The 27,700-nt window shown below is 41.5% G+C and overlaps 2 protein-coding genes across 3 annotated transcripts; both read left to right on the top strand.

The window, feature by feature from the left end:
• Positions 1–1,706: 1,706 nt before the first annotated feature.
• On the top strand, positions 1,707–11,124 carry chrne (cholinergic receptor, nicotinic, epsilon). The gene is made up of 12 exons (XM_056408321.1): positions 1,707–1,883; positions 6,967–7,100; positions 7,322–7,366; positions 7,544–7,653; positions 7,768–7,923; positions 8,073–8,173; positions 8,246–8,446; positions 8,863–8,977; positions 9,083–9,197; positions 9,292–9,499; positions 9,798–9,931; positions 10,071–11,124. The coding sequence occupies exons 1-12, from the start codon at positions 1,814–1,816 to the stop codon at positions 10,236–10,238; spliced, it is 1,557 nt and encodes a 518-aa protein (XP_056264296.1). The 5' UTR covers positions 1,707–1,813; the 3' UTR covers positions 10,239–11,124.
• A 1,675-nt stretch (positions 11,125–12,799) lies between these two features.
• Positions 12,800–27,642, top strand: pld2 (phospholipase D2). Of its 2 annotated transcripts, XM_056411748.1 has the most exons (24): positions 12,800–12,927; positions 16,305–16,462; positions 16,564–16,691; positions 17,043–17,185; positions 17,326–17,419; positions 17,766–17,831; positions 17,957–18,015; positions 18,111–18,356; positions 18,470–18,613; positions 18,709–18,792; positions 18,920–18,998; positions 19,107–19,217; positions 19,309–19,503; positions 19,610–19,766; positions 19,857–19,975; positions 20,360–20,473; positions 21,521–21,625; positions 22,028–22,119; positions 22,362–22,475; positions 22,815–22,861; positions 23,154–23,282; positions 23,680–23,833; positions 24,191–24,308; positions 24,422–27,642. In XM_056411748.1, the coding sequence occupies exons 1-24, from the start codon at positions 12,863–12,865 to the stop codon at positions 24,644–24,646; spliced, it is 2,946 nt and encodes a 981-aa protein (XP_056267723.1). In that variant the 5' UTR covers positions 12,800–12,862; the 3' UTR covers positions 24,647–27,642. The 2 variants fall into 2 exon arrangements, with proteins under 2 accessions (XP_056267723.1, XP_056267724.1); XM_056411749.1 differs by lacking the exons at positions 23,680–23,833; positions 24,191–24,308; positions 24,422–27,642 and adding an exon at positions 22,988–23,071 and having other exon boundaries at positions 23,154–23,237.
• Positions 27,643–27,700: the final 58 nt, after the last annotated feature.

Here is a 27,700-nt window from a genome sequence, read left to right as displayed (position 1 = left end):
TTGCGAGTCAAAACATTGAATCACTTCTTTTTTTTCTATAGGCTTCATCGTTTTGTTTTTTATTTAAATTTAAGTAGAGCACACATATCCAGAGCTGGATGATTGAACATAATGGCAACAGTGCAGACGTTAAAAATTGTATGGCAAAAAAAAGCATAAATGATTATGATTTTTGTAGGTGTGACCTAATGGCTTGTGGGTTGAGGTACACCCGAGAACTTCCATTTGCAACAAGCTTTCAACATGATATGTACATCACAAATTAGAGGATTGCAGTGTGAAAGTGAATGATTAATTTTACCGATATCTTTAATGTTATCGTAGCGCTGTCATGGATGCACAGCAGGCAATGGGGATGAGAAATATGTTGTCATTGCATTATTCATATACAGCTCTTTGTCCAGCTGCACGTACGTACAACGTTTGTGATCCATATGCTTCACTGGATGAAACTATATTTATTAAAACAGCATATCTGTCTGACATTTTTCACAAGGAGGCCTCCTTGTCAGTTACTTTAAAGAACTGCGCAATATAATTGGTTGGTATTGAGACAGAAATAATTGGCTTCAGCTGTACAGAAGAGGTACATTTGTACATATGTTGAAAGATTCCTTTACCTTAAGATGATAAAGAAAAACGTTTGCCTTTCTTATCTTTTAAATCTAAACTGCATATTATTTTTTGCTCTGTGGGCAAGATGCGGCCCTTCTTCCGTCTCTGATCTCTGAACTGAACTGAACTGAGTGCGAGACATACAATCTGCCTTCTGGAGGCTCCACTTACCTTGAAGAAGTTCATTTCTGTTTCCCCCAACTGTATATTTAGAAGTACATCACATACTGTCCAACTCACATGGCACATTCCACAAATCTGTCCGTGTGTTAGTTGCCCTTGTCGCTGCAGAGTAGCACTACGTCTATTACTCGTAGCAAATGTCATCCCTGGATTTGAAATGATTGAATCGTCACGATTGTCCGTCTGGTTTGTTCTTTTAGGAGTTACCTTTGCAGCAGGATCTACTTCTGTTAATGCAATTTATCCTAAAGCAGTTCCTAGTCTCTGTCTCCATGGAGTTTTATGAGCATTGTTCACCTCCAGCCCTCTGAGGCCGCTACACTGGTCTGCAGCTATTCTGTCACGACTGGAGTCCTGCTGTTGAAGCAGCAAGGCTCTACGGAGTATGTATTAATATACTACAGACACATAACAGGGAGAGAGCAGGCCTGCACACCTCGCTGCACCCACGGGTGCATGCATCTACCTGCTTTTTTATTGTTGTTTTCTTGCTCTGTCTGACACACAGATCAACGCACGCTATCAAGACAATATTGCAATTGGGGATTTTCATATGGAAATAAACAATCATAGTAATCCTACAATGAATGACACCTATCAAACTAGAACTATTATAATCGGGATACATATATATATATATATATATATATACACAGGGATAACAGAGATTTATCATATTGGTGTTAAACAGCACAACATCTAAATATTGCCTATATTTTGTCACAAAAATGCTTTAAATAACTTGCATCGACTCAGATAGTTGCTGTCTAATGATCATGATGATGATTATTGTGGGTGACCGCAGTGTGACTTGAAGTCCTGGTTTAGTGTTTAACAGCTGCTGTGAAATCTGAGCCATGGATAGCAACAGCCGGGGTGGGCAACAGTCAGGGCATTTGGTTCAGGGATTTAGTACTCTCCCTCTCTCTCGCTCACACTCTCTCTCTCTCGTTCTCTCTCTCAAACTTAATATTTATATATCGTTCAGGGTGGTGCAGTGGAGTGGTCTTGGAACATGATGGCAACACACGGTTTTGGGATATTTTTTGGAGTCGTAACTGTTCTCGGGACTTTGATGGTTCAGGGTAAGTGGTGCAGTGTCCCATGTTTTACCACATCCTCATCGGCTGCCTTTTTAACACGAAATGCCTGATTATTGACAGAAGATCAGTATTTAGAGAGACAACCAGCTCTAAAACTCTAACGACATTGGTTGGCATGCCAGAGAAAACGTGCCCTACTTAAGACCCTTGGACAACTTCTACACACATACTGTTGTATTTCCTTGCATTTGTGTAGATTATACAGACGTTCGACTATTTTGTAATTTTCCTTCTTAAATACAGTTAATCTATAACCTAGAATAATCACATACTGCTATAGATTAGACCTAAACTGTTTTTGTTGTTGACATCCGTGCATGACACCATGCACCTAATTTGTAGGCTTGCATGACTTAGTAAAACATTTAGCATAGATAGATAGATAGATAGATAGATATATACTTTATTAATCCCCAAGGGGAAATTTGTCGAGACAGTAGCAGCAACACACAAGAATAAAAAACAAAACACAAAATATAAGACATACAAGACAAACCGGATAAAAAATATGTTTGGGATTTATCTCTTCTTGTATACAGTAAAAGGCGCAGTCCACAGGGATCCTCTGTTCCATAACCTGCCCCATGATTACGTATTACTTTGAGTATTCAATGCAGCTACAGGATGAGGACAAAGAAAGTATCAAGTAGGGCACAGCGTCGTCTGTGCTTTGTCATGAGAGCAGCCGAGTGTGTGAAGGTGTTCTGGGGGCTCAGATGACAGCATGCAACAGGAAGGTAGCAAAAGGCTCGAGTAGAATCAGAAGTGAGAGCCTTGATGGGATGAAAGTTTGAAAACATCATTCCATTGATCCACTCAAGAGGCAAAAGGTATGACTAGTTGCTCTCAACAGCTGTGGACAAGTCTCCTGTCCATCTTCTTGGCAGAGGTCACTGGAATAGTTTAAACATTCCTCAGTGACAAGGTGCCGGCATGGACGAGCTAGACCCCGAAAAAACATTCTGGAATGCATTCATTAGGAAACTGGAAATAGGATGAAGGATGTCCAGAAGAAACAATGCAGATGCTATTTTAGCCAGTGGTTAGCACTGTCGCCTCACAGCAAGAAGGTCCTGGGTTCGAATCCCGGTCGTTCCAGGTCCTTTCTGTGTGGAGTTTGCATGTTCTCCTCGTGTCTGCGTGGGTTTCCTCCGGGTACTCCGGTTTCCCCCACCATCATAAAGACATGCACCGCAGCCTCACCCCGGTTCGTATGGATGTGAATGAGTGTTGGTGGTGGTCGGAGGGGCCGTAGGCGCTGATTGGCTGCCACGCTTCCGTCAGTCTGCCCCAGGGCAGCTGTGGCTACTGATGTAGCTTACCACCACCGGGATGACTGTGTGTGTGACTACTGGACTCTGTAAAGCGACTTCGGGATGTCGACATGACTTGAGAAGCGCTATATAAAATAAATGATTATATTATTTATTATTTAGACCCTGACTGAACAATTCACAAATGTATTCGATTTACAAATGCACACAGAAGGATTTACAAATAAATTTGACTCTCAAATTCACGCAGAACGATTCACAAATACATTCCAATGCACACATAAATAAATTCAGATTTGTTTATTTGTGGATCGCACTGCATTTGTTTGTGGATCGCTACACATTTGTTTGTGGGTTTTTGAGACTCCCCGTGGATGTCGCCCTCATTTTCAACCAATCACATGAGAGTCATTTGCTTTATTCCCGCCTAAGAGGGGCGTGGCTTGACTCCGTGAAAACGGTTATCTTTTCCGCCATCCACCATGGAGGAAATAACCACTATTTCTGATTTATACTTTATATGCTTTATACGTCGGAAACATCTAACGCCTTCGGGTTCATAACATTAATATCATATATATATTTATTCATAACATCACCTGTAGGCTCGGGGAATTTCACCGACTATGTATGAATGACTGCCGCTTCCAGCGCTACGAGAGTAGCAGCAGCCGGTTAGACTCACCAACGGCACGACGTCAGCGATGACGGGTGTAGCGTATCAACGCTGATTCGCTTTCGAAACTCAGCGTCGGACGAATCTTTCTGCAAAGTTTAAATATTTCAACTTACGGTCATTTTTGAGTCTCTCATTCAGGCGAATGTTTAGTTTTGCTTCGCTCTATTCGCATCATTTGCGTCACGCCAAGATTTTTTACAAATTTTTTTTTTTTACAAGCCCCCCTAAAATAGGCCTAATGACACCGATGCCAATATCACTGTCAGATGCTAAACATTAGATGGGGCTATATGATCTCCATACAGCAGCTCTACTTACAATCTTGTTATGAATGAACTCCATCAAGGTGCAATATTAATTCTGATATTAGGAATGAACTCTTCTCCGACTTCGGTCCTCATTCAGACAGTGATATGTGGTAGAATGGAAAGCATCTGACTGCCAACAGGCCTGAGATGCTGCCGAGATTGGATCCTTGCTGCTCGATCAAATGTTATTATCTTTGCTCCTTATGTTCAAAATGGTTGCATAAATAGGAGTCTGCATTGGACAATGGCACACAGCCAACTAGGGGCGGTGTGGCTTGCCTTTGCCCTAGTCAAACAGTGAAGTTGTAATGTTTACCTGCCTGGCCATGTCGTCCTGACCTGTGTGGCCTTCCCTCGAGTCACCTTAAAGGGTCGGTTCAGGTAAATCACACATATTTTGTCCCTCATAGCGAGGGCTCTCTAGTGCCTTCATCTGCCAAAGTTGATGATATATCCAATTCATTTCACCCGTATGATCAGCCCTGCATTCCCTCAGTGGTCACTTGCAGGCTCTGTCGCTTTACCATCATCCCTCTCCTGTCTCTCTCTGAGCAGCTGCAGGGTGTAACCAGGTCAAAGCAGAGACCTCAAACATAAACAGTATGTTGTATGTTCATGATATTGGAGAGCTGCAGGAATGAGTCCTAAAACTCGGACATGAGTTAATGTTTTTGCGCCTCTGGTTCCACTGTTCTCAAAGTCAACAACTTCCAATACATTGTGAAGATTATCTTGCTGAACTGAATATGCCATCATAAATGGGTTTTTTGGCACGGAGCTTATTTTCTGTAATAATACAACATCTGAAGGAAAATCACTTTTTTTTGGGTAACCATTGCAATGCTAACTTCCGGGGCTGGTCTTTAAAAATACGTCATCCCTGATCTGTGTGAGTTGGCTCATTAAAATATATGTAGAAGAACATCACATACTGTGTTTCTCATTGTAGAGTGCAATCTTGTTTCCTTAAAAAATCATATTCTCATAAAACTACAGTAGACTACATTCAGGCTGTAGTGTTTGTTGTTGAATATGTAGTTTTTGTACTAAAATGCCAGGATTGCTTTGGAAATGTCTTTGCAGCTGTCCATTCACAGCCTGTTCTCCTATAATATACTTTTTTTGTAGATGAAAACAAAAAGAGTGCTATTCTACTGAATTATTATAGATATATTGTAGCAACACTAGAGCAGATACCAGCAGGCTGTCATATATTGAATCTATACATACCTGCCACATGACATCTGAGCATTGCACTGATTTGTCATAGTTTACTGCAGAAGGCGAGGCTGTCAACTTTCTGCCTACATTGAAAATACCATTTTGAGGTCTTTATAATATTTTCCTATGAGGGAGTGTTGTTTGATATGTTTTGTTGAAAGTGGAGAAAGTATGGCTCAAATGGATATTGGCCTGAAGGGATGCTCCGATGCTGCTAAATTTGGTTGAAATACACAGGAATGACAGTTTTTGTTAAGCGTTATATTTACCAATATTTAATCATTAACAACTGTCAAACCTTTGGAAAGTGAGAAATCTCTCCAGTGTCATCACACCGTCCACTACAAAGATTGTCACACGGGAGAGTTACGATTATAGCTCAAAACTATGTGGCATGTTTGTGCCTGATTGGACCAGGCAGACATTGGAAGTAATCGATCATGGGGGATGACATCTTTACTGCTTTGTAGTATGTGTTGCATAAAGATGGAATTGATGATTATTGTAGATGACCCGTGTGTGACATAAAAGTGTTCTAGTTTAGAGTTCCCCAGCTGCTGTGTAATCTGAGCGATGGATAGTGACAGCTGGGAGGGCAATGTGTCGGAAATAACCTCTGCCTTAGTCTCTCTTCAAGTTCATTCTGAAATATAGTGTAGCGGAGAACGGAAAGATCGCATTGTTGCCTTCAAGGTCCGTTTTGAGCATGGTTACTACTAGTCTCTAGACTTTCCATATACATGACATCACATGACGTCAAGTTGGCTCAAAACGTTCATGACCATTATTTAATGTTACATGTTTAAACATACAGTACAGGTGCTTCTAAGGACATACAATTCTAAGCAGCATTATTTTACATCTGCATTTTCTCCACATGGTCAAGAGCATTTTTCTCTAAAAAAAACAACTATTCAATCAACGATGGACAGGATTGGAAGGCAATGACAACATGTATGATCTCAGGGTTTCAGTGTTAGTATTTGAGAGTCCAGATATTGTAGCAACGCAGGGGACGTCGAGGCAAGTATCACAATAAACCAGGAGACTCAGAGGCAGTGGATACCAAACAAAAAGTGTTCATTATTAAATAGGTTTGGATAAAGGGATAGGGCCAAATTGAATTAAAGATTCCCCCTGTCCGGGGTCTTCGGCCTTCAGCCTTCTCCCAATGAGGCAGTTCCTCTGTCCTGTGTGGGCAGCTCAGAGGAGAGCGCCGACTCTGCTTGATTACCTCCAGTTCGATGCAGCTTGCCTCCAGTGGTTCAGGAGATCCTCCTTGTCGTCTGCCCAGCCTGCTTGTCCACTGACACGTGCATGGTGGCTTGGGCACCAGAACTAGATATTAGACTCCTATCACCTGAGCTCAGGGATCCGCCCCCTGTACTGGGTCTGCTAGACGTTCCCCCCTAGTTTACCACAATATACACATAAACTGAACCCGACTTAGTTAACCTGCCTTCCAGACTGATTGCTATTGAAAATGTTTCTCCTCACTCCCGTCGTAAAAAGTATGAATCAGACATAATTTCAACACATATGTATGTAAACTCACTCCATCTCTCATCTTTGTTTTCATGCAGTGCAGTGTAATGAGGAGTCCAAGCTGATCAGCGACTTGTTCAGTGGCTACAACAAGAATATCCGCCCAGTGGTTCATCCTGAAGACACGCTGCAGATTCAGATCAAGCTGACCCTCACTAATCTCATCTCCCTGGTGAGAGCTCGCTTTAGTTGCACCAAAGCCTGGCTGCAACATCTCCAAACAGCAAATTTACACAACTCTAAGAAAGTAGTTCACCATCATTCCCACAGGACAATACGCACTTTGGCCAGAGCACAATAATGGCTGTTATTGTCACTGGGGTAGTAACTTATCAGGGCATGATCTACATCTCCAGCTCAAATACTCACACTGCTTCTTCACTTATACCACAGAATGAAAAGGAGGAGACGCTTACGACTAATGTGTGGATTGAGATTGTGAGTTTTCCCTCTCTTCATACTTATGTTTTTATAATGTTTGAACAAATCCTGGCACAACATTTGGGAGTAAGGTTAATTTTGTATCGTGGACTCTGTCCTTCTCCCTTATTCAGCCCTCAGTTGTGTCTCATTTTCAATGTCACTGGTGACCTTTCTCTTAAATGTCATCGACAGCAATGGACTGATTATCGCTTAACCTGGAACGAATCTCACTATTATGGCATCGGTGTTATTCGTGTTCCGTGCAAAACTGTTTGGCTCCCTGACATTGTCCTGGAGAACAAGTAAGGCAGTTACAGAGGAGTGAAATTGTGCCTTTTTTTGCTTGCCTGTAGTGTCATCATACATAATGTAGTCTGGTGTCAGCTGTCTCTGTTCTTTTTCCTCAATCTCTGCAGCATTGATGGCAAGTTTGATGTGGCTTACTACGCCAATGTGTTGATCAGCAGCAACGGTTGGATGTACTGGCTGCCTCCTGCTATCTATCGCAGCACTTGTTCCATTGAGATCACCTACTTCCCATTTGATTATCAAAACTGCACGCTAGCATTCAGGTGAGGAACAATTATATGATTCCAATATATATAATTGATTTGTTAGTTTGTTTTATTTCGTACATGGAGCCTGCATGGGATAAACAATTTTGGTTTACATCATTAAAAAAATATATTTTCTGTTCTATCCTTACTGCCACGACCCCTAGATCCCAGACGTACAGCGCCAATGAAGTGGACCTCATCTTGGCTGTCGGAGAGACAGGCGAAACTATTGAGTGGGTGGACATCGACCCCGAGGCTTTCACGGGTAAAGTACATCCGCACTCTAATTTCCAAAGCACACAATTCCTCCCCGGCTTATTGTGTTTTCAACCCTCAGAGAATGGCGAGTGGGCCATCGTCCATCGTCCAGGCAGGAAGATAATCAACACACGGTACACCAAAGATGACCTTGAGTATCAGGAGATCTTGTTCAATCTGGTCATCCAAAGAAAGCCCCTCTTCTACGTCGTCAACATCATCCTGCCCTGCTCCCTCGTCTCCTCGTTGGTGGTGCTGGCCTACTTCCTACCTGCACAAGGTCAGTGAAGACGTTGTCAAATTTCTGAGGCGATATTAAAAGAATGTTATTAAATACCAAGTGTTATCATGTTTTATACTTTAGAGATAAAACAAAAATAATAATGAATTCTAGGTATTCTTATTCTGACTATAATTTTTTTTAAAGACCCGATTTCAAAGGTTTTTTAATTTTTGTATTGACTTTTCTTATATCAGTGATATAACAGAGTAGTACAGTCAGTAAGTATGTTGTCAGAAAAACTCTGAAGAGAACACTGTTATGTCATATTATATCTTTTAAGATACATGTTTTATCTCTATCCTTGTAGCCTTATTTGCTGCTATAATAAAGAGAATGTATTGGATCCCAAAGCTGGTATGTTATATATTTGCTGTGTTCCCCTGTCTCCTAAGTCTCTGTTGTCTCCTCCACAGCCGGGGGACAAAAGTTGACCGTATCCATCTCTGTCTTGCTGGCTCAGACTGTCTTCCTCTTTCTTATTGGCCAGAGGATCCCTGAGACATCGCTCTCGGTGCCTCTCATCGGCAAGTGAGTCTGTGTGTGCTCTCCGCTGACCTCTGCTGGGCTTTTTGTTTTTCCTTTAATCCACAGTGTTTGAGTCTCCAACACAGATATTCTCTTTGTCTCCTTCAGGTACCTGATCTTTGTAATGTCTGTCACTACTCTCATTGCCACGAATCAAATAGTGGTGCTGAACATCTCCCTGCGTAGCCCCAGCACTCATACCATGTCTAAGACCATCAAACATGTAAGTATATTCTCTGCAGAATTCAGTGAAATGTGTCTATTGAAGAAGTTATTTTGTGCCAACTAACTTCTGTTATCTTCTTTGCTTCCCGCAGGTGTTTCTGGAAATGGTACCTCGCTTCCTGGGCATGGCCCCACTGGTGGATGACAGTGAGGTGACAACCGAGGTGAACGGAGTGAGGGAGCGGCGGCGCAGCTCCTTTGGCCTCATGCAGAGAGCAGAGGAATATGTACTGAAGCAACCTCGCAGTGAAATGATGTTTGACAAACAAAGAGAGAAGCACGGTCTCACACGATCCATTGGTAAGATGTCTGATTTTAAACCTTTGACCCAGATCTAAAATCTTACCAGCCATCAAGTCCCAGTCTGATTTCTGAACACAGTGTTTTGGTTGTTTACATATGATATAAAAATGTTGTTTTTGTGTAGTTTGAATCACATTTATTCATATCCTTATATGAGCCATTGATTTGTTTGATAGAAGTGTATTGTTTTTGTTAAATTTCTGCCTCATCACCATCAAAGATGCTTACGTCTGGCTTGGGTAGTAACGTTGGGCGATACTATTGTCTGACTGTTAGCATCTCCTTCCCCCTATAGTGGATAATATGGATATCAGCAGCACCGCTAACCTGTATAAGAGTTTGGCCCAAGCTGCACCCGAGATCAAGCAATGTGTGGATGCCTGCAACTTCATTGCTGAGAGTATGAGACAACAAAATACCATCGGATCTGTGAGTGTCACTTTGAACTTTTAGCCAACAACAATGCGATTTAAATGTCTATTGATGTTATGTTTTCCTATCTATAATTGTTTTATGCTAGCTGTTATCTTAGTTCTTTAATCAATATTAACTTGATTTCCAAATACAGGAAATTGAATGCTGGATACTGATTGGGAAGATGATCGACAAGGTGTGTTTCTGGGCTGCCATTCTCCTCTTCATCACCGGCACAGTGTGGATCTTCTTAACGGGACACTTCAATCGGGCGCCTGAGTTCCCGTTTCCGGGACAGACCAAAAAATATGTTCCGAGTTAAAGAAACAAAAACATTAATAAAACAATACCCTTTTGCTATGATGAAACCTTTCAAAGGGTCATTGTGCCTCACGCTGTCTGTAAGGCTGAGAGGTCTTGCTTACTGAGTCCCGGGCTCAAATTCAGGGTTGAGTTAGCAGGCTTTAACGACAAATCTGTCTGTGTTCATGTTCACAGCTCAGACTTCTCTTTGTGAACACTTGTCAGGCAGCTGAGGGTTTCATTCAAACCTTCAACTTAAGTTAGAACCAAGTTCTTCATTTAGTGTAAGTTCTTTGGATTAAAAAGGAGGAACAGATCTAGTTAGAAATAGTGATATTTTAAATCATGATCACCATCATCATTACCTAATACAATTCATTTTTGTTTTGTGGTATAAAAGACTTGGTTTAAGCAAGTTCAGACTTCAGGTCAGAGATGCTGAAGGTGGTTTCATCACCATGCAGAGAAGTTATTTCTGTTGAGGAAAATAATGTGTCATACCAAAGCTATGACGGCATTAAGTACTGTATTGCATGGATCCATACGCTCTGTGTAGAACTGGATTCATAAATAGCAATAAAGAAGGTTCTTTAACTGATTACCTATTTTATTTATCCGTGATGTGCAGAAGTTTTCAATCGTTCATGGGATTTTAAGAATCATTCATGTATCACACTGAAAAATGTATTCGATAAAGTCTGGAGAACTTTCCCTACATGTACTATGTCTTATATGTAGAGAACCTGTATGTAACTTGAGCCATCCAACTCTGAATCAAAGCCTTATTCTTGTTACTATGACTTATTTATTAGACGTATTTTTAAGGGTAGGTGGCTTGGAGGGACATTGTCTTGATTCATTGTGCCATGTTTTTTTTAATAAACATTGTATTGTGTGCATTGTGACATGCCTAATCAATTTATTTAAGTGTAAGCTATGCAAACTGCCTTATATTTAGAATTAGGAAAAGGTACTCTAATCTTGATTTGTATGTCAAAGTAATGGTGTATGTATTTCATAGGCTGCATCCGTTTGGGCCATATGCAGCTCAGAAAAGAGAGGAAATGATAGCAGTCACAGCAGCATTGTGGGAAATATGCAGTGTGTATGTCTGCTGCTGTTATTCAGGGATGTTGCAACTTAGCTTAGCTAAAAGTGAAACTATAATGTAAAACAATCAATCATTGGGTAATCGGGTGTCTTAATCACTACTAATAGACTTTTGGTTACAGTGTGTTTGAGCTCTCCCATGTGGTGTGAACATGTATTACACACAAGTAGAAAGGGTTTTCCCCCCAGTAACAGCACCACAATAGAAGGGTCTCTCAAAATGTTACCAATTGTTGCTGATATCTTATAGTACTTTCTTTTATCCTGTAGTTTATTTGACTAGTCAACCTCAGTGAACAAATTCCACTAAAAAAGGTATGTGTATTTGTAAGCCTATATACCATCGTATTGAGCTTACAGGTCCATAAGTTAATTAAGAGGAAGGGGGAAAACCACATACGTGGAACAATGTGATTAAGCTTCGGTGGGGGTATTAAGAGATTAGTAGTACTAATGCAAAAAAGAGTAAGCTTTTCAACATCCCTGCCATTTGAATAGGTGTGGAGGGACCTGATTTGAATTGTTGGTGATTGTTTGGTGACAAGCAAATCCCAGACCCGAGTCAACATGTGTACGTCTTTACATCCTTGCCAGGAGGAGTGCCAGTGGTGTCACAGTTAGTTTAAACACAATCACGAAGCTGTGTGTGTGCGAATGAATACAAAATCACAATGATTGTTAAACGTTTAAATTAAATGACTTCTCAGAAAAGCTCATCTTTTGTGGTTTATATTTAAAATGAAAACGTTGTGGAGAGGTTCAACCCAAGCTTGCTGGAACGACGTTTAAATAGTTAAACTACTACTTCCGGTAAGTCCACCTTTCTGTAACGTAAAAGGTTGCGCATTGGTTTGCTATTGGTAGTCCGTAAAGTTTATGAAAATCGCCACCTACAAAACAAACAGCTAATTGTAAAATGAAACATCAAATGTGAGTTTTGGGTTGAGACAAAAAAATAAGTGTGAGGTATTTGCGAGCGAGCTTTTGGTTTGTAAACGGTTCACCGGAAATCTCGTGATATGTTCCGTGGTTCACGTCGCATTCAGATAAGTAACGTTATCTTGTGGCTTCATTGGAGCCCCGCCCCCCACCCACACACACACACACACACACACACACCTTGAGTCCCCCTGCTCCCCATCAACTCAGGACCTACCTACATTCCTGTGTGTGTATGCGCGCGCGTGCGTGCAGGTGTGCGGTTTTGCCCACGGTTTCTCCTGTCGGGACTTGTCTTGTCCTTTTGTCCAACTTTTGTCACGCGAAAAATAAGCTCAATCTTTGTGAATATTCTTCCGTTAGATTTCTGTTAAATCGGACTAAAAACAGGACACACAATGTGTTAAAGAAGGCGGAGCTGCCTCTCGGTGCCATATTTTCGTATATTCCCCTTTCTCTTTTTTCTCCCTCCACCCTGTCCCACTGGACACACAATGGGAGGGACTACTGCGTGCATCACCCGGGGGGAATACGAATTACCTCCTCACTGACTCGACACGGGCTCGAAACAATGAAACCTCACTTTTATGCTGCATGTCGGGCCTCTGTGGTCCCGCGCGTGGAATAGCTGTGTGCGCAGAGTCGCGTTTGAACTACGAGTAAGTATCTTTGTGGGTCGAAGTGAGACGGGTATCGCTCCTCCGGCTGCGCCGTCGCGACATTGCACATTTAGGATGAGTCCAGCTGCGGATTTCATACCACCAGGCCACGAATACCGGGGCACCGATCCCGGTTACCGTGTGATGTGTCCATAGCCGACCGTCGTCACTTTCGCCAGGTGACGTTTGTGGCGCAGTTTTTGGGGGTTTCTTCGCGGAATGCGTCGCTGTAGGAAAACGAGGGTTTGGGTGGAGACGACCGAACATTGCATTCAGCAAATGTCAGCCTGTAAAGGGAGTCACTCCCCCCGGAGACTAAACAGCCACACGGTCGCCTCGGTGGTGTACATTAAAAAAAAGGATGATACAGATGTTGGTGTGTTAAGGTGAAGTGTGCTAATCAAACATTAGTAGCACACACGTGTTCCTCTTTAAAAAAGAGGAACACGTGTGTTTTCATCTCCAAACGTGTGTCTTTACCCACCGTTTACTGTGACGGGGTAAACAGGAAGTAAAACGTGGAATCAGGCAGAAACTATCTTTATCTTTATTTGGGGCGACGGTTGCGCAGACTTGGGTAAATCCGATGTGCTCCAGCGCGAGCGGCGAGCTGCCTGTGTCAGCACTGTTGTTTGAGTCACGTCGGAATGTGTCACACATCCTGTCATTTGGTTGCAGGTTTCAGATATGTTGTCTCGGTATGTGTTTATAGGGCACGTGCATGTCTCGTTTCTAAAAGATCAGGACAGAAACATTTGTGAAAATCAGGCTAATGTATTAAATAGGATGCCTTTTAAAATAAATGCTCCACTGCATTTACCCTGTTGCCCCTAAGAAGATACAGATGGAGAGAAAGTAGCTAGTTATGCCTGAGGTGGAAGTATTTTAAAACGTGTTGTTAATTGGTTCTTCAATCAGAGTTATACATTGATCAGACCATATCATGATATGTGACAAGTCCATGGTAACCTCTGACATAAAAACAAAATTGAGCCAGTTTAGTAGCTTAGTTACTTTAAGTTTCAAGTCAGTTGTATAATCAGAGCTGCCCTGCTTCACATAACAACGCCCAGTGGTGATGTAATGGTGTACTGGCCACATCTTCGCAGCAGGGTGAGAACTGTTATGGTCAGCAGTTAAAACAAGATGTTCGGACGGTGTCGAGTTGATCTTTGAAGACCCTTTGTGAAATATCTTCATGTTGCATAAACTTTTCATTATTCTGATGGTGTACGTTTTGGTTTGTGGAGAAAATGGACAATTCAAAGGCCGATCCTCCACAGGTGCTTTAAATCCTTCATATCAGGCGCTTGTCGGTCACTGCTGCTGGCAACTTCAAGTGGTAACTGGTCCAGCACCACTGGAACAAACACAAAGATGTATGCTCATAGGGGCAGTTGGTGTGTAAGATGCCTCTTGGCTCTCAGTAGAAAAGCACTGCTCTCTGGCTAATGTGGCTCCTGTTATAGAGGACTCTGGGTGGGTGGAGTGTGTTTCACAGGTAGGACGTCTGAGTAACTTCCATTCCAAGAAACAAAACAACAAAAAACTGGTAATTGTATCAACACTAGACTGGTCTGCCTTAAAGGGTTAAAGGAATATATTAAGATAATTATTTCATGCTTGTCAGTTTATTACACAATACACATGCTCTGTGCTTATTGCCAGTTAGCTTTTTACTAGGAAAAAGAAGATTAAGTATTATTTGGTCAACATATTGCTCTCAACAAACATCAGTATATTTTAATTACAGGGTTTATTGTTAATTTACACGGCTGAATGGCCAAAAAAGATCCTATATTATTAGTGGAAATGACAATGAAAAAAGCTTGGGAATAGTGCAGAATTAGCTCAGCAGCTAGATGACTAAGAAGAAATGGTCCTACTATGGGTTTAATATCAATAAAAACACAACTTGTTCTTTACATGGGAACACATACATTAGTTAAGTTCTTAAGTAAATGATGGAAACTCAAAAGGTTGTTTGTTGTTCAGCAGTTGTAAATTGAGTCAAGACTAACGAGCCTAAACAATCAAGATATTATATTTGTTATGAAGGGAATAATTGGATAAACAGTAACTGAGATCACAAAGAATCTACAAAAGAGATTATTATGAAACACAAATTATTACAGTTTCATCCCAAAACATCAATGCTACCTTTTTAATGTAAACATATGGAGCCGCCCTTAACCGGCTCATTAATACTCTGCCTATTGTATAGTTTCTCCTGCATTCAGCGAGTAGATGGGAAACAAGATATACTGTTTCGTCCAAAGTGACACATTTGGCAAGTACTACTATTGGAGAACCGTTTCTATTCTTTTTTGTGTGTGCCTTGAATTGAAACACATCTCTATTTTTAACATTGAAGTCTAAATAATAGATGCTGGTAGTAGCAAAACCAAGCAAGTTTCAGAGATAATGCTGAAGTTTATGTCTGTGTCTTTTACAAATATATGAATATTAAAATTCGCTCTGCTTTCAGTACATTTCGTGTGTCCTTTAGTGTGAGTATTCTTAGTCTACATTTCATCCTCATTTTCATTCCCCTATTCTCTCTCCTTCACCCTTCACACACTAACACACCCTCCCTCCCCTTTGCCTGGTTGCCCAGGTAACATTCAGCCATTCAAAGGCATCCACCCACACGGTACAAAAGGGTTCACACGGCCCTTTTTCTCCCACTGGTAGCCGAGTCCAAGACTTCTCTTACATCCGTGTCAATGCCTACTCTGCTGCTGGGGCTGCTTCATCCATTGATGTTATTTTTAGTTCATGCACTTCAGCTACTCAATACTGTTACTATTAGTAGAAGTATTGATACGACCTAAAGTTATACTACTTGTGTAGACACGTGGTTCACAAAAATATTGCTTCAGACTTTGCAGCAGAGACTTTGAAATTACTTCATTTTTTTCTAAGTTGGTAACAGTCCACTTACAACTTAACTTTAACTGACTAACTGGTTAGGGTCCACTTATAACTTAACTATAGCTAGGCTGGCATGAACAGCATTCATTTAATAATTTCCATAATTTGACATGAATCCATGTAGAGTATTGAAACTATATACATAATCCCTTCAATCAATGAAATATACTATGATATACATACATTTTTAGTTATGCAATTAATGCAGCTAAAACCTTAAACTGTGTTACAATATGTTAAACTCCAAAATATGTCACTTTTACGCCTTTACCAGAATACTGACTTTTTTAAGGGTGATTAAATACTGTGAATATATTTATTTAAAATCTCTTATCAGCTGTGGATCAGTCTTTGTAGTTTTTGCATGCATGCCGCTGTAGTGCTCATGAAGTATGCTTTGTGGTGGGAATGTGAAACTCCCTTTTCTTTTGTCTTTGCATCAGGCCATCTGGCACTCGCTACAACCGTGCGATGGACAGCCCAGATGGGATCGAGCCGGCGGTTCAAAGCTCGACGGCCCAAAACTTGGCCAGAAGGCGCTTTTCTCATGACAATCAAAATCTGTCTCCAGACGAGATAGATGGCCTCATGTCCAGCTGTGGTAAGACAAACTGTCCTGTTTGTAACTACATTTAACCGTTAAAGCTCTAATGGCTGCATCAGCAGACTTTTATTAAAATGTTCTAATCTTTCAAATTGCAGACGGTCGCCCGTTCCTTGTGGTGCATCATCTTCCTGAAATGAAAGATGAGGGCGTGCCTTTCCTAATGCCTGGTGTACCTATTACATGCAGAGTGACCAACACAGAGAAATACACTACTCGCTCAAAGGTACGCCAGTTTTTTACTCACTTGATGCGATGTTAGCCGGTAGATCAGGTGAGCATCGTGTTGAGAGGGACTGAGGAAATGGTTTATGGGATGCTGCATTTTATTTCTGGGGCTTCTGAAGATAGTGTCTTCGTTTAACAACCAGGAGCTCACTCCAAAACTATTGCACATCCATATTCTTTGCTCCTTCAAATGCTACATTTCTACATTGGAATTTTCATTATAAATCACACATGTGCAATGGTTTCTTATTTGGAGAAGCACAATAAGAAGCACAATATGTTTTTAAAACGTGGCATATTTTCCTAAATTTAAACCGCCGTGTACATCATTTCAATAACGTCCCACCAGGTCCATGTCAGCACCCTGTATACCGTGCAGCTCACACACGGCCACTTCCACTGGGTTGTGAAGAGGAAGTACAAGCGCTTCCAAGAGCTCCATCGAGACCTTTACAAGCACAAGATGATGCTTCACTTGCTGCCTCTGGGAAGGTCGGTCAATCTTTTTGTTTTTCATCGTGCAAATCAACCCCTCACTCTGAGAGACCTGCAATGGAAATCTGTGTGATGTGGTTTTTATTGTCAGATTTCTCAAGCACTGAGTATTTTGAATATTCAAATTTCTCCCAAAGATTTGCAAAGGAGAGGCAGCAGCTGAGAGCCATGTCAGAGGAAATGCCCAGCCTACAAGGGAATGAACGGACCAGGAGGACCTCCAGCAAAATGGTATTGAGTAAACCAATCACATTTTTTTAACATTTAATTTTGTTATTTTATTGTATTTGAATCAAAGGAGATTGTTTTATTTTATTAATAGGAAATATACTATATATATATATAGTATATTTTGGGACTTCTTTTACGATTTTTAAAACAATAATACGATTTTACATAATTTTATTACATTTTATTTTACTATGAATATAATGTACTATATCAGATCTACAGAACAAAAACAGTTACAATTCATATGCTGACTCACTTCTACACGTCACTTTATCTGCCTGTTGGGTGTAAATTACCATTTAAAAATTGTAAAACATACTTTTACTTTCCTGCTTTGCTATTGCAGAAATACCTTGAGGATTACCTGAATGGTCTGCTGGAAAACTCATTTTGCAAGAATGATCACAGCATGGTAATAGCTTTGAAACAAAGACACGCACACACACACACACACACACACACACACACACACACACACACACATCCAAAGTAGATGTCATACAGCACGATGCCATTTTCACATCTTTTTATTTTCAGCTGGAATTCCTCTCCGTCGGAGCTCTGTCCTTCGTCACTGACCTCGGATCGAAAGGCTTGTAAGCAAACTTACTGAGAGTGTGTGAGGCACAAGGAAAAGTAGGTTTTAACGACCAAGTGTGTGATGGAGATTAATTGTGCCAACTTGTCCCAGGGAGGGACCCATCTTCAAGAGGTCGGGGGGTCACCGGATCCAAGGCCTCAACTGCTTTGGCCACCATCAGTTATGTTTCCGCTGGTCCCGCCGCTGGCTGGTGGTTAAAGACTCCTTCCTGATGTATATGAACCGAGACAACGGCAAGATCAACTTTGTGTTGCTGTTCGACCCAGAGTTCAAAGTGAAAGTGGGCCGCGTTCACACAGACGCCAGATATGGAGTCTGCTTCGAGAACTTCACTCGGTGGGTCAGCTGTTTGTTTGCCGGCCTTCGTACTGAGAGCTCCGGCATACTGCATGTGCTTGTACCTGAGGTCATGTTGTGTGTGTGATGTATGGCCTGTTGCTCTTGTTCAGGAGTCTAATCATCAGATGCAGCAGCTATAGACAGACTCATTGGTGGAGTCATGAAATCAACCGGCTGGCAGAAACCTCCGACTTCCTCAAAGTGCAACGCTTCGAGGGGTTCGCTCCGCCACGGGAGAACACGCTCACTAAATGGTGAGTTATATATGACACCGGAGATTTACAACTATCTGCTTTTCCCGTTTCATCTTCATTTGCTAAACTTCACGGCTCATGGATATTGTTTGAAGGTATGTGAATGGAAGGGGCTACTTTGCAGACCTGGCTGATGCTCTTGAACAAGCGAAGGAGGAAATCTTCATCACGGATTGGTGGTAAGTGTCTGAAAAATCTGGAATTCGGTGGTGACGATGCTTCGTTTCATCAAGTTCGGAACATTTAAATGTTTTTTAGCTACATATGAAGTTTATTTCTAATGTAAATAATGTCATTTTCTGTCAGGCTCAGCCCTGAAGTGTTCCTAAAGAGACCAGCAACTGATAACTACTGGCGCCTGGATGAGATACTCAAACGCAAAGCAGTAAGAGCTCTATTTGTCTTGTTCTTCTCCTCCATACCAGTTAAATCCTTTTCAAATTTCAGATTCCCTGCGCTGATCAATTCTGTCTTCTTTAACTCTTTCCTGCAGGAACAAGGAGTCAAAGTGTGTGTTCTGCTGTACAAAGAGATGGAGATGGCCCTTGGCATCAATAGTCAGCACAGCAAGAGTACTCTCATGAACATGCACCCAAACATCAAGGTCTGTCACCTCCCCACATCATTTAATACACGCAATTACCGGAGGCCTCATCTCATGCCGTAACATCCATTTGAACCCCTGTGTCCGTCAGATAATGCGACATCCTGACCACGTGTCCTCTGTGGTGTTCATGTGGGCTCACCATGAAAAAACTGTGGCCATTGACCAAACGGTAGCCTTTGTGGGGGGGATTGACCTGGCATTCGGGAGGTGGGACGACAGCCAGTACCGGCTAACTGACCTGGCCAACAGTGGCACCGAGGAGGAGCCCAAAGGAGATGCAGTCGTAAGAAACTGATAAAGCACAAATGTGTTTACATGAGGTCATGACGCCGTGTGCTTTCAACACATCACAATCCCTGCGGACTCTAACAAATGTCTCTGCTAACTAGGATAACGGCGTGTCTGATGGTTCAACGCCAGCTGAACCAGATAAGCAAGTGGAGCAGGACCTCAATGACCTGACCAGCAACACTAAACTGTGGCTTGGCAAAGACTACAACAACTTTATCAAGAAAGACTGGGTCCAACTGGACCGACCGTTTGAAGGTACTGTCTAAAGCTCTTTTAAATATCCATCAGTATCGCATACGTGCAAACATGTTGAGCGGAAAGAGGGGGCTATTAATATCTTTTCAGATAACGTCGACCGTACGCAGATTCCCCGCATGCCGTGGCGTGATATGTCTGCAGCTGTTCATGGCAAAGCCGCGAGGGACGTAGCACGTCACTTCATCCAGCGCTGGAACTTCACCAAGGTCAGACTCAAAGCAAAGCGCTGTCGTTTGAAAGCTACCTGGGTTTTATTTCATTAGCATATTATTGTAAACATCCTCATCATGCTACTAGACTGGAAGGTCTTCAGCCTCGCAAAGGAGCTCATATATAAGTTTCAGTTGGATCGAATGCATATTTTACCGTAACTAACCAAAGCACTTATGTGTGTATTATTATCTAAAGCCGTCACACAGAGCTAAAGCAATCTGAGACTTGTGTTGCCTTGGACCGGTTCAAATATTTCACCTATTGTTTGTTTTGACAAGAACAATATGACTCAGATAGTAAGTAGTAAAATAAAGTGAAACACGACCATCAGGAAGGTCAAGAATCTTGCTTTCATTCATATGTTTTGTCTTCTGTAGATCTTCAAAAACAAGTACAAGGACGTGTTCTACCCTTACCTTCTCCCCAAGTCGAACTGCACTGCTGACTCGCTCTCATTCACGGTGCCCGGATCCAGCAAGGCCAAAGTGCAGGTATATAAGCAGTTACACATGATGGAAACACAGAAACTACCAAAGTGTTTTAAGTATGGCTTAATGTACAAATGAAAAAGAGATTTCCGTGTCAAACAAGCTGTAAAGATGCCCTTCATCGGGGTTGGAAGCAGTCAATTGAAGAAAGGAACATGAATGCAAAGTAAATTCACATGTTTTGCATTTATTAAAAAACTATGCTGCTGGAAATCTACATATTATGTTGGGAAACAAGGGAAATGTAATTAATGTCAACAAACAAGACGAGTGGCATTTTACGTAGTGAGACAGAGTCAGAGCTACCAGGAAATCCAATGGATTTCTTAATGCTACAACAAAGAGACACTGTTCTGCCTTTTTTTGAAGTGTCGCTTAAGCATTCAGAGCTTTTTTGCGATGGCAGATGGTGGAACAAGAGCAAAGGCTGTGGAAGAGAATCACTTCCAACATGTTTACCCTGTTCAGTAAAGTCAGGGAAAACAAATGCACTGCCAACGACAGGGAGGGGGAACAAGTGGCTTCATGTGAAATGCTCGCGTTAAAAACACAACGGGCAAAGGCTATTGTTCTCAGTCCATACGGACTGAGTGAGCGTTAAGTAACAATAGCTTTTGCTGTGTGTACCTAGGTCGGCGGCCTGTAACCGTAACCTTTGCTCCCTATTATGCCGTAGCGTTCCTATCAGGTTTAGTTGGTCCCGTATTCAGTTTCAGGAACTCGGTTCTCCCATATTGTGTCAGAGCTGTGGAGCTCTGCGTGTCCCAGCAATAATATATGTAAAGTAGAAGTTGATGCGAGACACACGTTGAGTATCACAACTGGCTTAAATCACTACAAAAATTGAGAGCTGCCGTTTCAGGTTTCTGATTTACTCGTCTATGATACAGCTGGAGGTTTGAAAAGTACTTAATTGCGTAGTAATGCTTAAGTTCCTTCTTCTTCTCTGTTATGGTCTTGAGCTAAACTTGGACATCACAGTTGATTTGATAACAGGAAGTTATAATGGTGTGAAAGACACGTCCACGGACTGACTCGTCTCATCTCCAGGTGTTGCGCTCTGCCGACCGCTGGTCGACGGGAACCAATGAGAGCTCGATCCTCAACGCCTACGTCCACACCATCGAGAACAGTGAGCACTACATCTACATCGAGGTAATGCAGGAACGCTTCGGCCCGTTATAGACAAATATACGTATGCATATTATGTCTCTATCAATGTTTCCTCATGATTAGTTGATACTTAAATCATAGCATGCACGTCAAAATATGTCACTGTTAACACAAGTAGTTTTAGTAGCAACACTTAAGAGTGGGTTTTATTTGTATAGATTGGCCTCCCTTCTGATGTTTCAGCATATGATTCTTATTTACTTGCACAACATTTTACTCTTTACTTTGACATGTCAGTTAGAGATTCTGTAGCCCATGTGTGTGTAAGCATGAGTAGTCATGAGTCTGAATATAGTCCCGGCTCGGCCCTTTCCCTGCCAGCTGCCTGCCTGTGTTCGCCCTCACCTCATCCCGAGCCACCATCTGCCTTTTCTCTGCCCTCAGAACCAGTTCTTTATCAGCTGTGCCGATGATGGGAAGACCATCTATAATGGGATCGGGGATGCAATTGTGAATCGAATCCTGCGCGCACACAGGTCTGGTTTGGCAGATTTACTAGGCGCTTCATTTGTTTTGCATACCCACGATTTTGAACCTTATGGTCATAAAGCAGTTTTTCATGAAGCTCGTCGTGTAATTAAAACATGTGAAATAAAGCACATTTCAAAGATTACAAACAATGAGTACATTTCAGCATGTACCCAACCAATTACAACATAGGATGGAATAGTCCACTTGTAGAAATGTTTAAACTTGTTGATATTGTGTCTTACTGCAGAGAGCAGAAGAAGTTCCGGGTGTTTGTGGTGGTTCCTCTGCTTCCTGGATTTGAGGGAGACATCAAATCTGGAGGTGGAAATGCAATCCAAGCTATTCTGCACTTCACTTTCAGGTGAGAGCCGTTTCTTCCCGTTATCAGTTATGTGCAGAGTGCAAGAGGATTTGGATAATATTACATTCTTTTGGCTTTTGTGTATTGCAAAAGTAAGAAGTAGCTGTTTTTTAACCAGTAACTTTTTTTAAATAAAAGTGTATATGAAAATACAAATATTATGTTATCTAATTAGTAGTTCAAATGTTTAGCACACGGCTGGGGTTTCCATCGACTAAAATTGCAATTTAACAACCCTGCAAGCGTATTGTGTTATTATCACTGATGATTTGGCGACGATTTATTATGGTCCTATAATGTGTTAATGAAGAAATTTTAATGAAGGATTACTTTTTCTAGGACCATGTGCCGAGGGGAGCACTCCATCCTCTCAAGACTTAGTGAAGGTGAGTTTTCTGTCACTTGTCTGCTCTCATTTCCACACAGAAATCCACCCGACATCACTAAATACCACCTGTGTCCTCTCTAACATGTTTCTTTCTTTTCCTTCGTGTTGCTCCTTTAAACTGAAGCTACTGGTACTAGGTATCTGCACACCAGTTTCCATTTTCATCCTTGACAGCTTCTCCTTTTCACATCCATGTTTAAAAGTCTCAGTGAGTCTCTTAATACATTTCAATTGTTTTGCTTTATCCTTTGTGATTAATGTGATTCTGGTTTGCCTCCCCCCCCCCCCAGTTAAGTGGACGGAGTACATCACACTCTGCAGCCTGAGAAAACATGGCGAGCTCTCCCAGTCGCTTGTCACAGAGCTCATCTATGTGCACAGCAAGATGCTCATTGCTGATGACCGCTGCTATATCATTGGTGCGTTACCACTGATACAAACTCATTCAAGGACAGGTTATGAATTAGCTATGGCCAGGACTTAAATCTTAAACGCTGTTACTTTAAAGCCCATTTAAAAAAAAAGTTAGAACAGGTTCAGACTGTTAAGCTTAAATCAACGATTTGTTTGCACAGATTCAGACTCTGATTTGTCAGCCTTGAGTTCTGCACTTACAGACTTTATATATAGAATATAAACCTGTAAATTAATTTCTGAACCACAAATATACAGATTATCTAGAGATTACACCGTACCGTACAAGAGAAACCTGGCCTCATTGTGAATAATATTTCCCCTACATATAATGTTATTTCATTTCTAGAGTTGAGTGAAATGGCAAATTGTTAATGCCCGTACTCTACACACATGTTCCAGGATCAGCCAACATCAATGACCGCAGCATGCTGGGCAACAGAGACAGTGAGATGGCAGTGTTTGTGGAAGATGAAGACCGGGTCAGTTCCCTCATGGGGGGGCAGGAGTACCAGGCCGGACCCCTCGCACTCGCTCTGCGTAAAGAGTGTTTCAGGTCAGGACGGGATATGTAACTGCTGAAATGTACATGCTCTGTATGCATGACCGTGCACTGTTACTACCTCTGAGGGAGTTCATCACCTATCTCTCTGTCATGGAAAACATCAAGACTAGTTTAGTTTGGTTTTATTGAGAAGGGTCCAAATGGGCCTTTTGTGATTTACAAGAAAATCATCTCAAATGAAAATAATGTGAACATTATTTTAATAATTACCCCTATTAACCTATGGTTTCATTCTCACTTCATAACTTTATATTGTGACACCATAAGGGATCACTGGGATATTTGAATGCTCCCTCCGTGCATGCCAAACTTTTTGGCTGTTATTTATTTATTTATTTTCCCCACCAGTGTTCTTGTTGGAGCTTCTTCAGACCACAGTGTCAATGTTGATGATCCAATCAGCGATGAATTCTTCTTCTTGAGCTGGAATGCATCTGCTAAACTGAATACCACTATTTACGACAAGGTATAAATGATGGTGCATCATAAATCATACATTCTTTAGTCAGTAAAAGTCTCAATGTGTGGTTTTATAACCCCCCCCCCCCCCCTTTGTTCTCGTTGGTTGATCTACAACAGGTCTTCAAATGCCTGCCCCACAACTCTGCCCACAACATGCGACAGCTCAAGGAATACGCCAGCGAGGACCCCCTATGCGACACGGACCCCGAGCAGGCCAGAGAGGAGCTCAAGGCTGTCCACGGGCTGCTGGTCCACTTCCCCTTGAAGTTCCTGTGTGAGGAGAACCTGATGCCTCCACTGAACACTAAAGAAGGCATGGCTCCTGTGGGGCTGTGGACATAACCGCAGCTGAGCTCAGATCAGACCCCCACGTGACAGCTAAGGGACTGCTGCACTACCACATGCTCCTCCTCGTCGTTTCTAATGGTTCAGCACAGTACGCTGATGTAGTTACACTAACACTGCAGTGGTGAGGAAAGACATCACTTCAACACGGGTTATGTTTTTTTATATATGGCTTTTTGACTGGCGAGTCTGCACATGATCGTTGAAATGGAGATTTTTTTTTTGTATCCTGATTTAGAACAGTAGCTTAAACTGAACTTTCCAGTTTTTTTCCCGCGATGATCGTGTCTGCTGCATAACTCGCACGACAGTGCAATCTGAAGTTCAGGGCTGGCGGTGGTGTTCGACACACATAAACCAATGTGTGAGTCAGGAGAAGAATGCGACGTTGTATTGGAAATCAAGTGTTTCACATCATCGTGGAACATAGTTTACATTTATTGGTGCAAGGTTTTTGGGTGGGTGGGTGTCTCTGTCTCTCTCGATCGCACTCCCTCTCTCCCTCTGAGGCTTCACCTCTCACTGCAGTGCCAGCAAATCTGTCAGAACATTTGTGGTTGTTATGGTGACGAGTATAAAGAGACGACTGAATTGTAGTTGAAATAAAAACTGGAGAGGGCAGAAAAGGAAGAGTACTGTTAAGAGGAATACCTTCCTACGTCAGGATGGTGGACTGGAACATAGATGGTGATATGTTGAAACAGGACGGATCTTTTCTGTCGAAGCAAAATCATTTCAATATTTTTGGATGGATGATCAGGTGGGAAAGCTGTTCGAGGGAAAGAAAAGGAGGACAAGATAATTAAAGGGTGCTCGGTTGATTTACCGCTAATTGTTGCTTTTTTTTAAAGTCGTCATGGCAACCGAAGGGAATTATTATTTCATCATCTCGTCAGCAGAACAGAACTAAACATTCCAATATCCATTTCAGCTATTTCCATGCTGGCTCTTCAAATCTGTGGCCAGGTGCCATGAAATATCTGACATATATATATACATTAATAAAAAGAGTATATATATATATACTATTTTTATTAATGTACATGTGCCAGGCTTTTATCACATTGAGCCATTACTGTAACTGAGTATTGGCATAGTGTGTCTAATATTCACAGTTCAATTCCCATGGAGCAACATCAAGTCTTCATTCGCAAATCATTTTAGGTTATGTTTCATATGAAATCTAGGTCAGCATTCTCTCTAAACCGGCTAATTATCTTGACTGAGCCATTAGCACTGAACGACTAGATTGAGCAAGTCTCGCACTGGACGAACATGTAGCATCCATATTGCATTGACTGGTTTGGAGATATTGTGTAATAACGTGGCAGAACGGGCTGTCTTTTTCAAGTAGCAAAGCAGGTAATGGGTTACTGTTATGCAACAATAAAATGTGATCCATGTTTCTTCAGCTCGAACACTGACAGGAATGTAGTTTGACCAAGGAGAGAGGAAAATGAGGATGCTCTGTAACCTGAGAAGGATTTTTTGGTGGGGGGGGGGGCACTGTTTCTATGTTTGAACGTTTCTCACATGGCCCACAGTCTTGCCAAGTTTTTCAGTGACTATAAAGCTCCTGTATCATATCAAGATTTTAGAGGTCAATCAGCACCGAGGCACACAAAAGGCAGAATGTGAGGCTTTTAAATGGGACTTTATTTTCTATACTCTTTTTACACTTTTCCCTGTCGACTGTATTTTCAAGAGATCTGTTTGTTAATGCCCGTACTCTCCACACATGTTATGGATTAATGTACATGATCATTACCATAATCAGCAGAGCCAGTGAAATACACAGATGTGTCTGTCTGTACACATGTCCTCTTGTTTTTACTGTCACTGATTGCACATAGCACAGCACACAGTGACCTTGAGCCTATATGCATCTAACCCATCCTAGTATTAGGGACAGTGAACTACGAAAATACAGAGTCCGAGGAGCACTTTCAGAAATTGATGCCTTGCTCATGGGGCACACGAGGCAAACTGACACTTCACCAGTCCCAGTCCACACTTGATCCGCGCTTGAACCAGCAACCCTCTGATTCCCAGCCTATTCCCCGCTCCTGCTCCAGAGCAAATGCATCTGTGAATCGGACCGATGACAAGTGTGACACATTTTTGCTGTCTTGTCACTACTTGAAGCACCTTTCACAGAGGAAGATATTAAACAGACTCTTGCACACGAGAGGATGTGCATGTGCTGTAGTGTACAGCACAAAATGGTTGCCTTTGGAGGCTTACTTTGTTTAAAGATTCGGCCAAAATGTCTGTGATATACTTAGTGACCTTAACTGTTTCTACCATCATTTGTGTTTTTATTGGCCTCATAGCCAGCATTAACAATACATTTTTATGGATATATTACTAATATAAACTTGTTTCTAAAAGTCACCATGTGAAAATCTGTGTCTGAAAATCTGCCGATTTATTATTATTAACTTTTTGTGCTGATGTATTATAGCCTGTTAACACTGAGGGGTGGAGGGATAATAACTATTCTTACTTAATGACTTGATGTATTATTAATTATGAACAACTCAATAAAGTTAATGGCATGTATCAAAACGAAGCCTTTCCCAACCAGAACTACGAATGCTATCTAGAAACAGGGTGACATTTTGCAAGGAAATAAAAGAGATCGGAAAAAGGATCATTAATTGTCTTTATGCACAGCAAATTTAAGTTGTAGAAAATGTTCAACACAACAAATGCGTGACAAATAAAACTAAAACATTCCCGTCAGCATTTTTTCAATTTACATCACAAGTAATGTAAACAGCAACAACAAAATGGCGTGGTGTATATTATTTTTAAGCCACTGGTTTCACTGTTAGTTTAAAATCCAGTAGCATCCTTTGTTATCTGTTAATTCGAACAGATATTGTATTTTAGTCAAGCAATTTGAAGACTGACTCTACATAGAAACTGAACCATGTAAATTGGCACTATTTACCACAAAAGTAATTAAAGTAAATGCTCTATATACCATGTCTGATTGTTCTGTTCTCTTTAACTCTTGGTGGATAGCATTGCAAGTTAATTACTTAA

The sequence above is a fragment of the Pseudoliparis swirei genome, chromosome 3 (genome assembly GCF_029220125.1).
Source record: "Pseudoliparis swirei isolate HS2019 ecotype Mariana Trench chromosome 3, NWPU_hadal_v1, whole genome shotgun sequence".
Taxonomy (NCBI): domain Eukaryota; kingdom Metazoa; phylum Chordata; class Actinopteri; order Perciformes; family Liparidae; genus Pseudoliparis; species Pseudoliparis swirei.
This window is presented reverse-complemented; position numbering and strand designations above follow the sequence as displayed.